This window comes from Podarcis bocagei, assembly GCF_964188305.1.
Source record: "Podarcis bocagei genome assembly, chromosome: 1".
NCBI lineage: Eukaryota > Metazoa > Chordata > Lepidosauria > Squamata > Lacertidae > Podarcis > Podarcis bocagei.
Genome location: NC_138125.1, coordinates 69,302,233 through 69,321,740, shown reverse-complemented (window position 1 = coordinate 69,321,740; position 19,508 = coordinate 69,302,233). Strand labels below are relative to the sequence as shown.

General features: G+C 40.7%; 2 protein-coding genes across 9 annotated transcripts in view; one reads left to right on the top strand and one right to left on the bottom strand.

The window, feature by feature from the left end:
• BMAL1 (basic helix-loop-helix ARNT like 1) overlaps positions 1 to 11,263 on the top strand; it is a 45,036-nt gene extending 33,773 nt beyond the window's left edge. For both annotated transcript variants that reach the window (XM_081198337.1, XM_081198338.1), the window contains exons 13-19: positions 2,188 to 2,294; positions 2,586 to 2,736; positions 3,839 to 3,927; positions 5,118 to 5,226; positions 6,087 to 6,180; positions 9,574 to 9,676; positions 10,582 to 11,263. In XM_081198337.1, the coding sequence (XP_081054463.1) occupies positions 2,188 to 2,294; positions 2,586 to 2,736; positions 3,839 to 3,927; positions 5,118 to 5,226; positions 6,087 to 6,180; positions 9,574 to 9,676; positions 10,582 to 10,742 (814 nt within the window). In that variant the 3' untranslated portion in view covers positions 10,743 to 11,263. The remainder of the gene's footprint in view (positions 1 to 2,187; positions 2,295 to 2,585; positions 2,737 to 3,838; positions 3,928 to 5,117; positions 5,227 to 6,086; positions 6,181 to 9,573; positions 9,677 to 10,581) is intronic.
• A 916-nt stretch (positions 11,264 to 12,179) lies between these two features.
• Positions 12,180 to 19,508, bottom strand: part of BTBD10 (BTB domain containing 10) — a 28,701-nt gene continuing 21,372 nt past the window's right edge. For all 7 annotated transcript variants that reach the window (XM_081198427.1, XM_081198422.1, XM_081198426.1 and 4 more), the window contains 5 exons: positions 18,274 to 18,376; positions 16,375 to 16,495; positions 15,708 to 15,905; positions 13,882 to 13,992; positions 12,180 to 13,336 (listed from right to left, as the gene is read on the bottom strand). In XM_081198427.1, the coding sequence (XP_081054553.1) occupies positions 13,026 to 13,336; positions 13,882 to 13,992; positions 15,708 to 15,905; positions 16,375 to 16,495; positions 18,274 to 18,376 (844 nt within the window). In that variant the 3' untranslated portion in view covers positions 12,180 to 13,025. The remainder of the gene's footprint in view (positions 13,337 to 13,881; positions 13,993 to 15,707; positions 15,906 to 16,374; positions 16,496 to 18,273; positions 18,377 to 19,508) is intronic.

Below are 19,508 nucleotides of genomic sequence, written 5' to 3'. Positions count from 1 at the left end.
AGTCAATTGTGTATTTATCCCTTGTTGCATTTCTTGTTATTGTTAACTTATTACCTGCCTGTTATCCTAAGGCCCCAGAGCAGGTAGCAACCATTTAAAATGCAACATTAAAAACAGTTTAAAAGAAATTACAATTAAAAGGGTTAGTCTTTGGCAGGGATGCTTACGTTGTGGGGGAGAGCTCGTGTTGTGTTTATGATTTGATTATTTTTAGTGTTGCTTTTTTATTTTAATATTATTTGTATTATGGATTGTTATTTTTATAAGTCGTTCTGAGACTCCTTGTGGGAAGAAACTGATAAATGAAATAATGAGACTGGCCAGAGTAGGTGCAAGAGCTCTCAGCCTTACAAGATCATAGTTACCCCCACTCCCACTGGGTTTTAAAAATACACCCATGGCTTCCCCAAATTAAATCCTTTGAATTTACTTTAACTTTATAAAAGGTGAGGAATAGAAGGGGTTGCCGATAAAGAGAAAATACATGAAACTTCCACGTTTGTTGCATCATCATTCATTTGCGCTTGATTTATTAAACCAAACTATGCCCCTGCTTAGTATTTAGAAGGGAGGTTAAGAAAGGGATATAAAAGAACAAATGTGATTCTTTTATGCAAAGATGCACAACCTGCCTTTCACTCTCCGTTTGGTGCAAGTGAAGGTTGTTTTGAGGGTGAAGGAACTTTTCACAGTCATAACCGAATAATTAGCATGGCTGTGTGGCATATTTGCTGTGCACCCCTTTCCCCCTTCATTTTTGGCATGCCAAAGAGAACATGACATGCCACAAAAATGAAATTTTGACTACAATTTCAGCTTTGGTTGAAAGCTTTCTGTAATGTTACAGCAAAATGCCACCTTTATAGCTTTCTACTGAAGTGAGCAACGTCATTATGGGCAGCAATCCATTTCTATACTGGAGCTACTGCTCTCACATGTTTTCAGTTTTGTGCAAGGAGGGATTATATCACTTTGGATTTCTAAATATATGAATACATTGGAGAATTGCTATATATTCGTTCATTTGGTCGTGTTTCCATTTTAACCCTTGCCAGTTAAATATTAAATGGTAAGAGCTAATAACTAGAAAATGTTCTCCAGTGTTAAGAAGTTACCATGGGAAGTTATATTCCTTATTGTAGTATGAAAATAAACCTTTAGCTTTCTGGGCTATAATATATTCAGCCAGTTGGCAGCCAGAAGAGCTAATCTGGATTTAGTGGAAGACAGAAACTTATTTGGATCTTTAACCTTGGGGGTGCTCATCATGTTTATTTATTTCCTTGAGTACTTTCATAAGTGAGTTTCTCTTTTATGCCAATAGCTAAATTGAAAATACTTGGCAAAGCCTCCCCAGAGTTATCTGGAATACAGATGCTAAAACAGATGGTACCTTAAAAACTACTGATAGAATATCAGAAGAAATATATTTGCATGCAAGAGATTTCCATGCCAACCTACTGTCCTGGCAACAGGAAGGAAGATCCTATTACTAGCAGCTAAATCATAACATGCAGATTACAGAGCAGAGGTGGAAAAGAAAAGGTTTCATGAATAATCTCTCAAATAATATACATTTTTGTCACTTCTTATTTTACATTTCTTTGTACATTTGGTCTCACACTCAATGCACATTTGCTATCACCCCTTTTTTAACACTGCACCAAAAGCATGCACATACATGAACTTAATTTATTGATTTGTTAATAGACTGAATTTTGACTGTAACCACAAAATCCAACATCCAGTTACAGGCATTTGAAGCCCATTTAAATCAGTGGCATTGTGCTTGCGTACCTCTGTCCATTTGTGGTTGGCATATCTCTTTTGGGACACTGCTTGGAGATTTTTGAAATATTAAGTAGTTTATAAATGCATTTAAATAAATCCATAAAGTGCCTGCTTTTGCTCCACCCCTCTGCCATATTTTCTGAAACTGTGTTCCCACGTTGAGCTGTTATATACTGAATAATTAGCATTGGTTGTGACAACAGAAGGGAGAGGAAAGAGCTTCAGTGTGAGGGCCCATGTTTTTTGCAGTCTTTCTCTCTGACAGTAAAAGTTTCTCCTTGAAGGCAAAGGAGCAGGCCATGCCAATCTGTTTCTGGTCTGTTGGCACTCCTTTTTTATATAGTAGTTTTTGCCTAAGTATTATTTTTTTAAGCTAAACAACCTTTTATATTTTAGGGCAACTGCAATTCTGGCATATTTACCGCAGGAACTTCTAGGTACTTCGTGTTATGAATATTTTCATCAAGACGATATAGGGCATCTTGCAGAATGTCATCGACAAGGTAAAATAAGCAAAACAAAAAATAAAAATGCAAGGGGGTGGTAGATAATTCCAAACTTATTAAATTTCTGACTTTATTTCTGTTTTTTATTAAGAAAGAGTGGTTAGGAAACACAACCTGGATAAATTGAATAATGGGAAAATTTTAAGTTGATGTTGTAATTATAATAGTGCATATGTAGGAAATTTGCCACAGTGGGAAGGAACGCACAATGGGAAGTGATGAACACACACGACTATCAAGGGAGTGTGCATTTATATTAACTTTTGTCCCATTTCCCCCTTCTTTCAGTTTTACAGTCGAGAGAGAAAATTAATACTAATTGTTACAAGTTTAAAGTCAAAGATGGATCTTTTATTACACTGAGGAGTTGTTGGTTCAGTTTCATGAACCCGTGGACCAAAGAAGTAGAATATATTGTCTCAACGAACACAGTGGTATCGTAAGTATTTTTCTTCAGCTGATAAGCTGGGCACTTAATCCTCCTTTCTATGTCTCAAAGGAGTTACAAGCAGACGTAGAAAACCAGCACATTGTTATCTGCTTGGTAATGAAGCATACACAGACATTCCCATTGACTTCACAGTTTTGTTAGGTCCAGTGGTATGAAGTGGCCTGCAAAACTGGACCCTACATACTGCCTGGTTTGGGGCCTCAACTTGTCAACAAGACAGTATTTTACATAGGTCCACACCACTTCATTGAGCCACTTGATCTGCTTTTCAATGTCAAGATATGTTTAATCAAATAATGACTGAACTGGAAACAGCCAAATAGTCCTGATGTTCAAATATAGCAGAATGCTCCAATTTAGACTAATTGGTTTGCCAGAAGGACAAGAATAGATTTAACCTTCTGCAAAATAAGGGTCTTCACCTTGATGATTGCCTTGGGTCAGGGAAGGCAACTACTTTGGTTGCCATGCTCCATTGCAATGTAGGTTCTGGCCTATAATTTAGGGGTATCATTTCAGAATTTCTTCAAGGGACAAAAAATGAATAGGAAAAACAGAAGCATGAATGGGAAGGGGCGAAGCTTGGTGTCAAAGCATCTGCCTTGCATGTAGAAGGGCCTTGGTTTGATCCTTGGCATCTCCAACTAGGGGTGGGAGAGACGTCTACCTGAAACTCTGGAGAGATGCTGCCAGATGCTAGACATGACCAAACTAGATGGTTTGATTCCACATAATGCAGCTTCCTATGTTCCCTAATGTTCCAAGCATGTAAACGGCCTTTCCGCCTTCCTTGATTCTGCTGTAATGTGTAGTGGATCTCACCCCTGCTGCTGCTGCTGAGATCTGGAAATCCCAGTTCTACTTTACGTATTGCAAACAGAAAGACAGAAACGTGATGTATACATTTTGTTTTTGTGCAACATATGATCTGTTTCTTGATGATCAGTTTGTAATCCAAAGCTTGTAATTTCTTCTGTGTGTCTTTCACTTTGTGGCTATGATCTGAAAAGAGGAAACATGGTGACTGGCTGCATGCAAGCCAAGGGTCTCATTTGTCTTTCTGTTTCTTTTGAAACCTCCCTCCCTGCAGCGCCAATGTACTTGATGGGGGAGACGCGACTTTCCCACAGCTTTCAGCTTCACCGCACAGCATGGACAGTGTGCTCCAGGCTGGAGAAGGTAACTAGAGCACCGTACAGTGCAAAGCCATTCATAGCCACCTTTTAGCCCCTTTAGCCAATTTGGTGTTCCACCATCAAAGCTAAGTCAGCCAGTCAAGCCCATGTTCTAAGTGGCTCTTTTTGGAGCCAAGAAGCTCACTAAATTTCACGAGCCTCAAGTGCCAAATATCAGAGTCCAAATGAGCCCCTGAGCCAAAGAACACACGTGAAGTTAGTGTAACATAGGAGTTAAGTTTTACTTCATTACTGAGTGCAGATCTGAAGCTGGATGTTCCTAGTCTTACTCTAACAAACTCTAACTTGGCTCACTTTAGCTGTTAATAACATATCCCTTGTCGGTCAAAATATGTAGGTGTCCTGTCTGTCATTCTATACGCCTTCCTTTGGAAGTCATTTGAACAAGTAGCCCAGGGGTGCCCAGACTTTTTTCAAAGAGGGCCAGATTTGATGAAGTGAACATGCCTGAGGGCTGACCAACGTCGCTGAGCTTTTTTTAGGGTTGAAGTTGTTGCGCTGCTACAGCAATGATTGGAATCCTTGGGCTATATCCAACAAACTCTTCTCAACGGTGCAAGGATTTACACAACAGGACCTCACTCCCTTAAAAATAAATAAATAAATTTATACCCCACCCATCTGGCTAGGTTTCCCCAGCCACTCTGGGCGGCTCCCAACAGAATATTAAAAACACAATGAAACATCAAACATTAAAAACTTCCCTAAACAGGGCTGCCTTCAGATGTCTTCTAAATGTCAGATAGTTGTTTATTTCCTTGACATCTGTTGGGAGGGCGCTCCACAGGGCGGGTGCCACTACCAAGAAGGCTCTCTGCCTGGTTCCCTGTAACCTCACTTCTCGCAGTGAGGGAACTGCCAGAAGGCCCTAAGAGCTGGACCTAAGTTGGGGGACCCCAGAACAGATTTGGAGGATGCACAAAGGATTTGGGGGTGGGATGGGAGGAGTCCTGTTGCGCAAGCAGAAATCCTTGCACTGCCAGGACCCTAACTTGGTGCTACATTGGATACAACTCAATGACTACTGAAGTAAAGTATTTAACATTGGAAATGGAGGAGAGAGTGCTGGACAAGGGACATTTTCTGCTTTCCGCTAAAATTTTCATGTGTGTTCAGAATGTGCAAGCAGAAAGGGTGTAGCTCTTTATGTTCTCTCCTCCCCCCTTTATAAAGGTGGTCCCAAAAGATCCCTTCCAACAGTCCCTGGCATTCCAGGTGGAACAAGAGCAGGAGCTGGAAAAATTGGCAGAATGATTGCTGAAGAAATTATGGAGATTCACAGGTGAGGAAAGCCCCAGTGCTGTTCTTCCATCTCAAGCTCTATTTCTAAAAAAAAGAAGAAAAGGTGACCAGATGCTTCCTTTCCATAAATAGCAAGTATCCCTGTTTAGTTGCTTTCAGGTTACAAGAAATCAGTAGCTGCTGTAGTGTTACTATTGGTCATTGTAGGAGCAGGAGGCAAACCTGACAAGTCCAGAACAAATATGCATTCACTTTTATCGCCAAGTGTGTTCTCTCTTGATGCATTTACAGTAGTCTGTGTAAGTGGTGTAGCTGTTTTTGTAGAAATGTAGAGAGAAAGATGTGTGGCGATATATTGGGTTATGTTGAGAGCAATGACCCAAAATGGTCAAAACCTCGGCCTCAAAATTATGTTGATCACTGATAGGGGAGAGGGAGAAAAGAACCATAAGTGGTATAGTCAGGGCTTTTTTTCAGCTGGAATTTGCCGGAACTCAGTTCTGGCACCTCTCAGGAGGGCACCATTGCCATTCTAAGAGAATGAGGGAGGTGTTCATGGTGAGTTCCGGCACCTTTTTTTCTAGAAAAATATCGCTGGTTATAGTCAGTGGGAAATTCCTCATGTTATGTTTTCTACTTCCAATAATGTACACAATTGAGAACACCAAGGCATTGTAAACCAGAACAGATTAACGCCTCTGGCATGTTAAAATTCAAAATGCTAAGTCCTAACCAGAGCATCATCTCTCACACACCTGATAATGAGAGAGATGGGACCTCCTTGGGTACAGTGTTCCAAGGTGGGTAGGGGCCAGGTTGCCATGAATACGATAATTTGGTCAAACATTAATTGCATTGTTTAGCATAACCTTTCTAATCTGACTGCTTTTGTTTTGACAGGATAAGAGGCTCTTCGCCTTCAAGCTGTGGCTCTAGTCCATTAAACATGACCAGCACACCTCCCCCTGACACTTCTTCGCCAGGAGGCAAAAAGGTGAGATGGGGTCTTTAAAATTGCTAGGCTTCTCTCAGCAGTCTCACACATTTGTTCTGCAAATGCGCAGACATCCTGTGAGAACTTCCTGTTGCTAGATTAGTATTCTGTAGGGCTGAATTCTCAGCAGCTCAATTCAAGGGAAGAGTTAGGTCCATTCTGAATATTTTTGGAACACGTACAGCCAACAATGTTACTTTTCAAATTGCCCAAAAGTTATCTCTCTACAGCAAATGCGCAAGTTTTCAATTTTCAATGTGATTTGCCATCTTGGCCCTTACCCCGATGCGCTGCTTTCATGCACCGATTCCGCACTAGCACAGCTCCATCTCATGGTCTAGAGAGATAGATCTAGATGCTATCAACATATTGATGCCTCTGGGCTCCAAACCACCTGATGACCACATCCAATGGCAGTGGCACTGGGGACAAGATGGAACCTTGTGGGACTCCACAGCTCAACTCCCGATGGGGCCAAACAGAAATTGGCCAGTCCCACACCCTGGAAACAACCCTGCAGGTAGCAGCAGAATCACTGTATCGCAGTAGCTCCAGGCCCCAGATCCACTCCAAGAGGATACCATGGTTGACAGTATCAAAAGCTGCTAAGATGCTGAGGAAAATCAACAGGGTTATACTCTCCCTGTGTCTCTCCCAATGCAACTCTTGCCACCCTGTAGCAAGACCAAGGCTTCCACAGGCGTGTCAGATAGGCCAGCTGGAAACTCACCCAAAGCATTTAGCAATCACTGGAGTTGGTATTGCCACCGTCAGTCCAAACCACCAGGAAGTGGCCTGTCCATGACACCTTCAGCCACAGAGCCACATCCAGTCCACTCAGTAGCATACATCAGATGCAGTGCATTTACCTGCAACCCGTCTTGAGCCCATGATGTACTGAGACAGCCCCATGGCTGTTGCCCAATATCATGCCTTTGGTGTCACTGCTGGTCCCTCAGAACAAACCCTTTGGGGTTCTCAAACATTATTGCTGCAACCAGATTGGACAGGAAGACAGTAGGGTGGTGGGGCAGGCAGTGCACCAATTACATTCCTATTCTCTTTCCCTGGCCCAACACCAGGCACATACACTCAAATCCATCATGCTGGTGCATTGCCTTCCTGTTGAAAGACAGAGATTTAGGAATGACAGTAATGGCCACCCTTGAGTTCTCCAACCAATGCTCATGCGGCACTGAATACCCAGGTGTGCTCAGCTGAAACAGGTCAAGTCTGCCCACCCACCTTCCCAGGTTTCCGTAATACTTGCCACCTCAGTCCCCTGAGCCATGGTTATTGTCATGGATGATAATTTTTTTTATTGTAGGCCAACCTGGCATTCGCCAGCTCCGCAAGGGAAGTAAGTGGGCATGGCTGCCTAGGACTGACAGTTATTTGGTGGCCTACAAGGGACCACAGTCAGCAAGTGCCAATTTGCTCGTTTGCTCATCTCGCCACACCCTCCTGCATTGCAGTATTTCCAGTGTGGTGTAGTGGTTAAAAGTGGTGGACTCGTAAACTGGTGTACCGGATTCGCTTCCCCGCTCCTCCACATGCAACTGCTGGGTGACCTTGGGCTAGTCACACTTCTCTGAAGTCTCTCAGCCCCACTCACCTCACAGAGTGTTTGTTGTGGGGGAGGAAGGGAAAGGAGATTGTTAGCCGCTTTGAGACTCCTTTGGGTAGTGATAAAGCGGGGTATCAAATCCGAACTCCTCTTCTTCTTCTTCTTCTTTCTCCTCCTCCTCCTCCTCTGCCCATGACCCTCCTGATTTGCACACCCCAACCCTTCCTCCCTGTGAAGCAGATTTTGATAATGCTGCACACAGATCCACCTAACACAGCAAGCATTTCAAACATCCTTACTGATGCGATGACTCCTTTTTGAAATGTGCTTCTGCCATCTCCTGGTGAACATTTAGTACTGGCATGATCTTCCCAGCTGGGTTTTGTTTAGGTTTTAGGTTCCCTCCTCTCCTCCCTTGCCCTCATTTCAAAAGAGCAGAGTAGGTGCTGAAAGTTTCCTAAGCGACATTTCAATTGAACTTTGTTTGTATCTGAAATGGTAGTAAAACATGCCAGTAATAGTTACAATTAGGCTCCCACAGCAAAAATTATGTGTGTGCCCAGGCCTCTAGGGCCCCCTGGAGGTGGCACCGGTGCCTGCATAAGAGTGCAAGAGAACAAAACTTATTTAGACAGGGACTGAGTCTTTTTTTAAGTTTGCAACCCCCAAATAGCTATGTGACTGCAACCCAGGTGACAAACCACATTAGGAATCTGTCTTTCTACCAAGTTAGACCAATGGCCCACCTAGCTCAGTATTCCCTACACCAGAGCTTTCCAAACTGTGTCGTGACACATGAGTGTGTCGGCTGCAGTGTGTAGGTGTGTTGTGCGAATGCTCCCCGCACTCCTCCAGGGGCTGGAAAGGGGTTAGTTTAACCTCCAGTTTGCTAGTGAAACTGAATTACTGTGTTGCAAAATGATGCATATCTAAAAAGTGTGTCACCATCATGACAAGTTTGGAAAGATCTGCCCAACACTGACCGGCAGTGGCTGTCTCCAAGTCCTGCCTGGAGATGCCAAGTATTGAAGCTGGGGCCTTTGGAATGCAAGGTAGGGACTTACCAGGTCATTTTACTGCCAGAAATAAAAATGTAATTGCCTGTAACTCCATGTTTTTTAATTATAGTGCTAAAAAAATAAGTTGGCTATTCAGAGATTTTATATTGATCTATTATTGGTTCACTTGCAGCACATTTAAATCATTCCGATGACAGGATAGCTTGACTAGCAGAGCTATTAACATAAGCACTAAAATAAGCTTTCATCACATGTTGACTCACCTGTCATTTCCGCAGCCTAGCAGGTTTCAGTGGGAAGAAAAGCCCCAGTGATGACTTGTTACATTGTGAATGGGTTGTTGCTAGGCCCAAAGGGAAATTCTTGCTGAGTCATAATGTAAATTTGAAGTTAATAATATCCTCTGAAAGTTGACGAATGGTTCCCTCTGCTTCAAATTCAGGTGTTAAAGCCACAAAGTTCCTAAGATTCACCATAGCATGATACCATAACGTGTAGAAATCAGGAGAAATTATGAAAAGGTGTACAGGTTTTTTTTATTGGTTTTTATAAAAATTTGGCCCATTTATTGTTAACTTGCTTAACTTTCATTAGTATTTTGTAAGTCACTCTGGGTTCCTGAGCCAGGTGAAGGGCAGCTTAATGGTTGGTTGGTTGGTTGAATAAATAAATAAGTAATGTCAGAACATAAGCTCTGTAAATGTTAACAGTTTGTAACAGGATCATGTGTGCAAAATATACTACGATCAGAGTGCTCAGATCATGCTAGAGACTAAAGTCTGTTATGTTTTATCTATTTCTCTTTAGATTTTGAATGGTGGAACTCCAGACATTCCTCCTGCCAGTTTACTATCTAGCCAGATCCAAGACAATCCAGGCTACCCGTATTCTGACAATTCTTCCATTCTTGGTAAGTATATAACCATGTAAGACAAGCTAAGACAAATAAAAGAAGGAATGGAGAATTGAACTACTCACTCCCAGTCACTATGTAGTAAAAATCCTTAGGGTTAGGGTCCTATCCCTCTAACTTAAAAATATTGAATTAAATCTTGAGGGCAAACTTCTCTTGATGGAATCCTGGGAAAACTTCAGGGTCACCAGATACAGGAAACACTCTCTCCAGATGAGTCCCTCCCAACAAATAGTATTTAACCCTCTGCTTCTTCTCTTATAAAGATAAGGTATTCTACAAGTTTTCTAGAGCACCAATTCATTTGCATGTTTATCTGCATCAATTATTTTTTGTAATAAAACTAGGAATATTTAATCTTTAAAACGTGAATTAGTACATTTCTTAGAACAAAGTATACAGAACAAAGGGAAAAGTAATGCCTCTTTGTTGTTTGGCATTGTTTTATCTCAGCTGTTTTTATCGATTAAATTTATATACCACCCTATACCTGGGGGTCTCAGGGCGGGTCACAGAATAAAATCAAGATATAAAACCACAAAATACCTAATAAAAACAGCAACCCAATAACCCCCTCCCCAACAACAACAAAAAACACATTTTAAAAGGGTATAGGATGTAATGGATCAACCAAAGGTCTGGTTAAAGAGGGAACGTTTTTGCCTGGAGCCTAAAGATGTATAATGAAGGCACCAGGCAAACTTCCCTGGGGAGAGCATTCCACAGACGGGGAGCCACTGCAGAAAGGACCCGTTCTTGTGTTGCCCCCCTCTGGACCTCTTGAGGAGGGGGCACACGAAGGAGGGTCTCAGAAGATGATCTCAGGGTCTTAAGTATACTGTTTGGACAGAGCTGATCCGTTTTTCACACCATAGCTTTCATTTTTTCCGCTTTATTTCCAGGGGAAAACTCGCATATAGGGATTGACATGATAGACAACGACCAGGGATCCAGCAGCCCCAGCAATGATGAAGCAGCAATGGCTGTAATCATGAGCCTTCTGGAAGCTGACGCGGGTCTAGGAGGCCCCGTTGATTTTAGTGACTTACCATGGCCCTTGTAAATGCTACCCAATAGCTTTGAAATATGGATATATCAAAGTGCATTATTGGTGGAGTTCTCCAATCTGTGAAGCTTGTTGAATTGCTTTGATGTTTTAATTTCATAAAAAGCCATATCAAGAGAACAGTCATCCTTCTCCCATGTGTAATTTCAGACCACCAAGTGGAGATCAACCTGCTACAGTGTTCCTCCTACGTCTTTGATTTGGTTAGCTGTGTATAGCTTGCGTTAACTGTATATTTTGGATTCTGTTTTTGTGTTGACATTTTTTTAAAAAAAGGAAAAGATCACTGTGCGAACTAAGCACTGGCATCACTGGTAGCTTTTATATGCAAATGGTCATTTCAGCTGTATGGTGTGTTTTTACACTACAAAAATGGTCCCCCATGTGGATAATGGATATTTCTTATACTAATGTATCAAAACTGTTTCTTGTAAGATCCTTTACTATAAATATTGTTGAAGTGTAATGTATTAGACAGTTAAATATTTTTAAAATAAAATGTTTTCCCTTGTTCTAAATTACATTTACTTGGATTGAAAAAGCACTTCTGGTTGAAGTGCATAATGACGACGGCAAAAGGAACAACAAATGCATTTCCAAAGCAAGGGGCCCCTGAGCAAGTGATGGCCTTACCTGAACAAGTATGCTTATGGGAATCCGTTGAATTGCCTGGCATCAATGGGGGTCTGCAATTTTTCAAATCACACACAACCAGGACTTCCTACAATGTATTTCTTCAGTCAAACGCCTAGCTTCTGAAGCATGAAAGTTTCAGCCTAGCTTCTGAAGCATGAAAAAAGATGTGGCGCATAGGAGATACTCTGGTGACAAAAGCAGGCGGTTAAGGTTTGACTGAAGAAATATCGGCTTATGAGATGAAGTTTTGCCTAAAAACGACATGCAAAAACCTTCATACAGGGGAGGAAGTACAGCGTTAGGTGCTGCTAACCACCAGGTCACTGCACTTGCCTTGTTGGCTTCTACTTATTCTTGACTCTTGAGGATTTTCATCTCATGATCATAATCTAGATGTCCTCCTACACTTTACTGCAACGCCTTCCAGTACAAAGATGCACATCCCATCCAGTCTACCCTCATTACAGACAATGAATAACTTCCACATACCATTTGTTGTACTGGTCTTTTCTGATTTTACAGAGCTGCATATATAATCTTATACTTTTAGAAATATAGGAAGTTGCCTTACAACAGCGTCTTTGTGTCCCCATATACTATGACTGCAACTGGGACCTAGGATATAGGTTCCTTCCATACCATTAAATGCTTTCCCCTAAAAAAGACCAGTCTTTTGTCAGATGTGGATTGTTAGGGCATTTCATTTTTAAAAAGAGAGGGGGAAGGGCATTGATTTTGGCACTAAATTCTGTTACTAGTTTTACAAAAATACGTAATAAATTACTGTCACAGCTAATATTAAAATAATGGAAATTTTTATTTGAATGAAAAACTCGTTTACAATCAGTTAATAAATGAAGAGTGAACAATTTGCATTTTTCTATTCCATGACACTTATGAAAAAACTCAGTAAATAAATATTTATGTGAACAGATTTAAGGTAAGGCAGAATTTTAAGATAAAGCCCGTATCGTATGTTCCTGACTCTTGAACATGGCTCACATCAAACATGAAAAAACCCTTCACTGAATAAATCTGAAAAAGAAGGCTGTTGGATCTAAACCTCACAATCCAAAAGCCCCAGTGGCAAGAATTAATTTTGTGCTCGTCCATAAGAGAACAAAGTAGGCTCATCACCTTCATTCAGAACAAACTATTTACATTTAGCTGAATAGAAAGTCTCTGAAAGAAGCACACTGTTAGACTCAACATTGTGCATCATGACTATAAAAATGGCTTTGAGAATTCTTTTTGTCCACCATTAATAAAGTGCCACTATCAATTTTAAGTCTGCATTTTGCCCACTCGTGTACCAAAATACTGAATAAACTGTAACTTCCAAATCCTGCTGTGACAAGAGAGCCTTAGGATGAGGACAGTCCACCATACAAATAACCAATACCACAAAACCTACTGGTAAACATATGCAGGTATGTAACTGAACCTCAGGATGTTGTTACACATGTACTCCCACAAACCATAATCAGATCCCACTTTGGTCTTTTGTAAGTCCATACTGCAATATCCTAAAACATTTTATGTTCATTACACAATGGAGAGAAGCTGGAATTGTAGTGCAGTATGAGCTCATTACAGCATCTTCATTTTTATAATAGCATGCTTTTGTTTAACCAAGAGTTCAGATCAGAGTGGCAAGTTCTGTCCCTCAGGATCCACATCACTGTTGCTGGGTTGAGGGGGGGCAGGAAGAATATCCAACTCATCCACTTGGGGAGTGGGGTGCATCACCACCAGCTGGTCCTGGGGAATGTCTGCTGCAGCTGCTGCCAGGTTGGTAATAGATTTACTTTTTACACACTGGAAATCAACGTGCCGACTTTTCCCTTCTTCCTTCTCCCATGACATCCTGATGAAAGGTCTTTGGACGTAATTATAGATGACCTCTGGCCGTCCTCCAGGCCGCTTCTTAACCTTTTCCTTGTATGTGGGGTAACCTGAAATATTAAAAGATAAACAAAATTCGCACACGTTTCAACCAGAAGTACTTCATTTCCAGGGCATCTAAAATAATATAACACTTTAAGACACCAGGCAGGTATTTTAGTTTTAGGCACTGCTCCATGTAAGGACCTCCTCCACCCTCCACTGAAGATATTATTGGCACTCTGCCTTCAAGCAATATATTTTTGTCATTTGTGTGTAGGATCATATAATATATAACAAGCTAACAGACCACAAGAGGTAAAACACTAACATTTCAAGCTATGCTTATTTATCAAGGTAGGCTTTGCACTGGTACTTACGCAGGAAGATTTACTCATGTACACATGAATCATGAAATGGTCCATACATTCAGAATGATCAACTACATTCTTGTTCAAGGCTTCTCTCTTTTTTCCTCTCTCTCTGTTGCTCTCTCTGAATTTAGTTATCTGCCTTCCAGTGCTACCCTGTCTTATTCCATTTGTGTAAATGCAGAAGTGCACACACACAGATCCGTTGTTGATGTAGCTTAGGAAGTAATTCCAAGACCTCTTACCTTCTATACCTAATCGAATCTTCTTAAGGCCTCTTTCCTTCAGGACTGACTTGGCCACATCTCTGTTTTCAATGTACTTGAAGAATCGATACAACTTTGTACTATAAATAACTGGGGGGAGGGAACACAATGCACCGATGAATAAAACGTTATGCAGTGCTTACTCCTGGTTCAGCAGCAACGGTCGATAAAGCAACGGATGCATTCTCCTCCAGTGTTACAATGCTTGCAACTTTAATTGGAAGACAATCCTTTGTACCCACTTTGCCACACAAATAACAGAGGTCAAGCATTTTAAAACTGCAGGCAAGCCCTGTTCCCAGTGTCTCCAGGTACTTGGGCTACTCTTTACACCTTTGGGCAATTAAAATGAAGCTCTAAAGAGGTTTTAAGTGTGTTCTACTGAATACAATTAGAAACTCTTTGTGAGGAGGTACCCTAATAAGACAGAAACCCTCTTGTGAGCAGCAGCTGTAAGAACATTCACTCAAAGCCTTTAAAAGTCCCTTCAGGCCTTCAGACTCATCATGCAAAGGTTTAAAAAGCAGTTGGTGTGCCTGGGGCCTCCTTCTTGAAAGCTTTTCTATTATTTAAAAAGTGCATGTACTCTTTTCCCAGATTTGTTTTTCTTAAAAGCATGAACAACGTGATGGGCCAGTGAGTGCTTTTTGCTAACTGGCATAGCAAAAGATTTTAATCCAATGTGAGATAATTAATAGAAATTGGAATAGGTTTTAAGCACTGCCCCCACTTCAAAATTTTGTGAATGCTCCCTTCTTCACTTCTAATTTAACTGGACTAACCAAAATTTGCTGCGATGTAGTTCATACTTTGCCAATGGGATTTATGCAAAGGCTGAATTTGGAAATAACAATAGGTCAGTAATCGTGGTTAAGCAAAATTAGGCTTTGCACTTGAATGCTGTCATTTCGCTCCTTGCTTCCTCCAACTATCAAGGCAGGTTTGAGATCCTTGCATTAATTTACAAAGCCCTGAACAACTTAGGTCCTGGACACCTCACCTGAACCCTTATATGCAAGCTCGATCACCAAGATCTGCAGGAATGGCACTGGTCATTCCCCAAGCTGACACAGTTCACTTCATAACAAGACACAGAGCTTTTAGTGTCATCTAAACCACTGAGCCTCTTGGGCTTGCCAATCAGAAGGTCAGCAGTTCAAATTCCCATGATGGGGTGAGCTCCCGTTGCTCTGTCCCAGCTTCTGCCAACTTAGCAGTTCGAAAGCATGCCAGTGCAAGAAGAAAAATAGGTACTGCTGAGGTGGGAAGGTAAACATCATTTCCATGCACTCTAGTTTCTGTCACGGTGTTCCATTGCGCCAGAAACAGTTTAGTCATGCTGGCCACATGACCTGGAAAGCTGTCTGTAGACAAACACCGGCTCCCTTGGCCTGAAAGCGAGATGAGCGCCACAACCCCATAGTTGCCTTTGGCTGGACTTAACTGTCCAGGGGTCCTTCACCTTTTACCTTTATTGTGGAATACTCTTGCCAATAGGCGCCTTCAGTGTCAACTTTCAGACACCCACTGAAAACTTTTCTAATACTATGTAGTCAATTAAGTACATTATGTATAAATAAATTCCCAATACTGAACAAGAACCTTAACTGTATTGCAATGTGCGCCTAATTCATAAACACCACTACCTATTTAGTTAAGTATTTTTTTCTTAGAGATCACCATCAGGTGTTTTCTAGTGATGTTTTTATTGTTTGTTTAATGGAAATTATCTGAGGATATGTGCATGTATTGTTGGAGAAATACCCCAGAGCCAAATTTACCTTCAAAAAACCTCAGTGACTTACTTTGTGAGTATTCTTCCCCCATCTGTGGAGGGTATTCTTCATCCCAATCGACCACATCATCGTCAGTGAGCACCACAATGTGGCACTCTCTTTCCCCACTTTGAGCACTGGCTACCATCAGTGGCAGTATCATTTCTTCAAGGTAATATTCAAACTGTTTCCGAGCGCCGTCATTTGATAATTCATGCATAAGAGCACCTGAAATCAAGAACGCCAAATCAATATTATTGAACACTTATTTAAGAAAGACACTTTAGTCAGTACACTAAATACACTTTAGACACTAAATACACTTTAGTCAGTACAGTTTTTCTAGACCAAAAAAAGGGGAAAGCTTCTGCTGCCGTTCCCCTGACTAGGGAAACTGAACAATATGGTTCTTGTGGTAGGGAAAGAATTTGTTGGGAATGCTTCAGATAACAGGCTATGTTGGTTTCAAGATTCATTTCCCCATTGAGCCTCTCCTATGTATTTCCATGATGTTATGGAATTATCTAAAAGAAAATAATGCCATGATACATATGGAGAGTCATCTGGAAATGAGGGGTTCTTTTTAGGGAGATGGCTGTATTGCTGCATAAATATTATTCCAGGAAAATATTTGACAGTTAGAACAAGATATCTTGAAAACACATACATATAAATCCAGTTTCAACTGTGTACTTACTGAGGTCTCTACATTTGATAGTGCTATAATCAAAAGAAATACAGAGATAGTCACAAGCTTCTCTAAGTTCAGGAACAGATATTCCATCTGGACAACGGATCACCCCAGTCTTGTAGTAATCCTTAGAAAAAGAAAAAGGAAAATTATACTACCATGAAACACTGGAAAGGAGCATCTAATTCCTTACTGAAAAGTTTTTCACTTCTCCAAAAATTCTGTTTTGCCATCTTAAGACAAATTTAGCTTACTATTATACCTTTACATGGTAACAGAGCAAAAAATAGAGCTAATGCAGAAAGTTGAAGCATACCTTCTGTCAGGTGTGGCATGAAAGGAACATAGAAGGCTGGAGCTGCAATGACTGTACTGGATACCAATTAGCTTCTGGGTACAATCCAAATGGCCTGCATTATTATGGTTTGTGCATCTTAGGGGATGCCTGCCTGCCCTACAACATTGGCCAAAGATTTTAGCTTCTTCTTGTCATGAATTCTACTCATATTGATCCAGAGCAGATTCCAACGTATAGCTATCAGAGTAAAAAATCTAAACATGTTGCAGGATTCCCCAAAAATAGACCAGAGGCAATTGTATTTCATCCAGCAGAGCTTTACTGCTGCTGAAGGCAAATGAGCATAATGGTCACAAATCCAATACATTCAGGATTGGCACTGTCCATAAGAAATCCAGTTGCAACAGACCTAACTGAAACTTAACAATAACTTATAATAAAACTAAACCTTAACACTAAGCATACTATATACAGAACACCACACCAGAACAAAAAGAGAGATAGAAAAGTGTGAAACCCAGGCTCCTTCTTGCCTTACTATTATAGTCAGCATGACCTTCATAGAAAAAGACAACAGAACCACTTTAAGCCAGCTGTACTCAGCTTCTCTGAAGGAATAACCCAAACATCATGAACCTTCTACAGTACTTGTTTCTTTCACACGAAGAAGCTTCCAGTACCCTCTCGAATTAATTAGACTAGGAAAGGTCTCTACACATCAAATCAATACTTTCTGCACTAAGAAATGCAAACTGACACCTCTTCTATCTTTTCCTATCAGATTCACCCTCCCACTTAGCCATCCACAAACAACTCTGTGTCTGGGGGATCCTGATGTTCCTTGGAAGATTACTGGAGATTCTTCAATGAGAATATCAGTAATATTGAACAGTGTTTCTTGAAAGACAGCTTGCCTGCTATTCCCCCCAATGTTTTAACACAGTGGTGCTGGCTGTGTTCTATAACTCAGCTTACAGAGCTCACGTGACACTCAATAGGAATGGGCAGCACCTCAAGCAAACCAAGTGTGCACTCAAAAACACTCTGAAATACCCAGCAGTTTCATGGAAAGAGTTCTGTGAACAAGGAAAGATGAAAATCACTGGTCTAGAGTCAAACACTGCAGAAATTAATGTCTGGCACTAGAACAGTTCTCACAGTAGTGAAATAAGTTATCTCAACTGCCATACTGTGATACAAAAGGTCCATAATAATAAGCTTTTATGTAGAACTTCTTTATCATTGGAGACAATAAAATATCTAAAAATAGATACCACCTTTTATATCCCTCAATTTCAGTTGAAGCCTTTTGATTACACAGCTAGAAACAAAACTGCATTGTAAAGGATTTTCATATTGCATTTATTCTTTCAAACAATGTCATTCAATATATGTGAGAATGAAAGAGAGAGATGTCACACACAATGGAATAACAATGCCCTGCAGGAATCCTTAGTCACCCTCAATCACAACCCGCACAGGCCCTGGATATAATAGGATGAATGTTCAGGTGTTCTTTTTCAATTCTACAAAACCATTTAAAAAATCTGTACCTCTTGTACATAAACTTATGAATGTGGAAAGAGCAGCAAGTAATGTAATCTCACCAGAATAGCACGAAACACAGTAGAGCCAATTCCCTCGGCCACTTCATACTCTCCTTTCTCATTGGGCCGTGTGAAATTATGTTCTCTTCCTGATCCAAACATCCTAGATATATATATAAAAGGTTTGCTTAGAAGTCATTTCAGATATACAACGTTCATTAGTGTTCAAATTAGCAAGGTGAAACTGCAGAAAGAATAGTAGCAAATTAAGAGCTACAGAAAATAATAACTCTTACATCTTCCCTAAGATAATATTTGTATGACTTGTTACTTCAAATAAAATATGAACACATAAAATACAAAGAGACTATTCAGGAGAGTGAACTAACCCATATTAATTATTGTATTTTTCCATGTATAAGACAACCCATATTTTTTTAAACCCGAAATTAATAAATTAAGTTGTTTAGCTTGGGGGGGGGTCACTTCTGCCAATCGCTCACCCATCTGCCCGCCACTGCCAATCGCACATCTCGCCGCAGCCAATTGTCTGCCCACTCGCTGCCACCAACAGCCCACCTGCCGCAGCCAATCGCCAGGCCTTGCTGCAGCCACCAATCACCCACCCAATCGCCACTGCCAATCTCCTGCTTGCTGCTGCTATTAATCGCACATCCCCCCTCTGCATTCACTATCCATGTATGAGACACCAAATTTTGCCTAATTTTTTTTTTTTAGCAAAAAATATGGTAATATGGGTTTAGTTCACTCTCCTGCATGGTCATGTCATTTTGATCTACAATGTGTCCTTTAATCCATAAGTAGCAGGGACGAATACATGCTTTCAAGTAAAATGTCAGCTTAAAATGGACAAAGATCAATCCATAAAAGGTTTGTTACCTCCTTTGCTGAATTTGATAAGAGCCAACTCTACTCAGCACAGCCATTAGAAGTTACCTTATTGGTTTCTACAAGAACAGACCTTGATATGTCCCTAATACTATACTATACACTATACACTGTCCCTAATACTATACACTATCTAAAAATGAATCTGGTAATTCACTGCAGAACAATACCGCCACGGGTCACATCCCATGAGGAAATTCATTATTAGGTAATTAACTACTGTAGAGAAAGTCATATAAGATATATTCCTCTCCAACATGGACAGGTTTACCCAAGGATAAAAACACCCAATATCTAAGTTGCACTTCATGAGAGAAAAGGTACCAACTCTAAAAGAGGCTAATTTCACCTGAAATGTTGCACAAAAATATTTAATCAAGACAGCT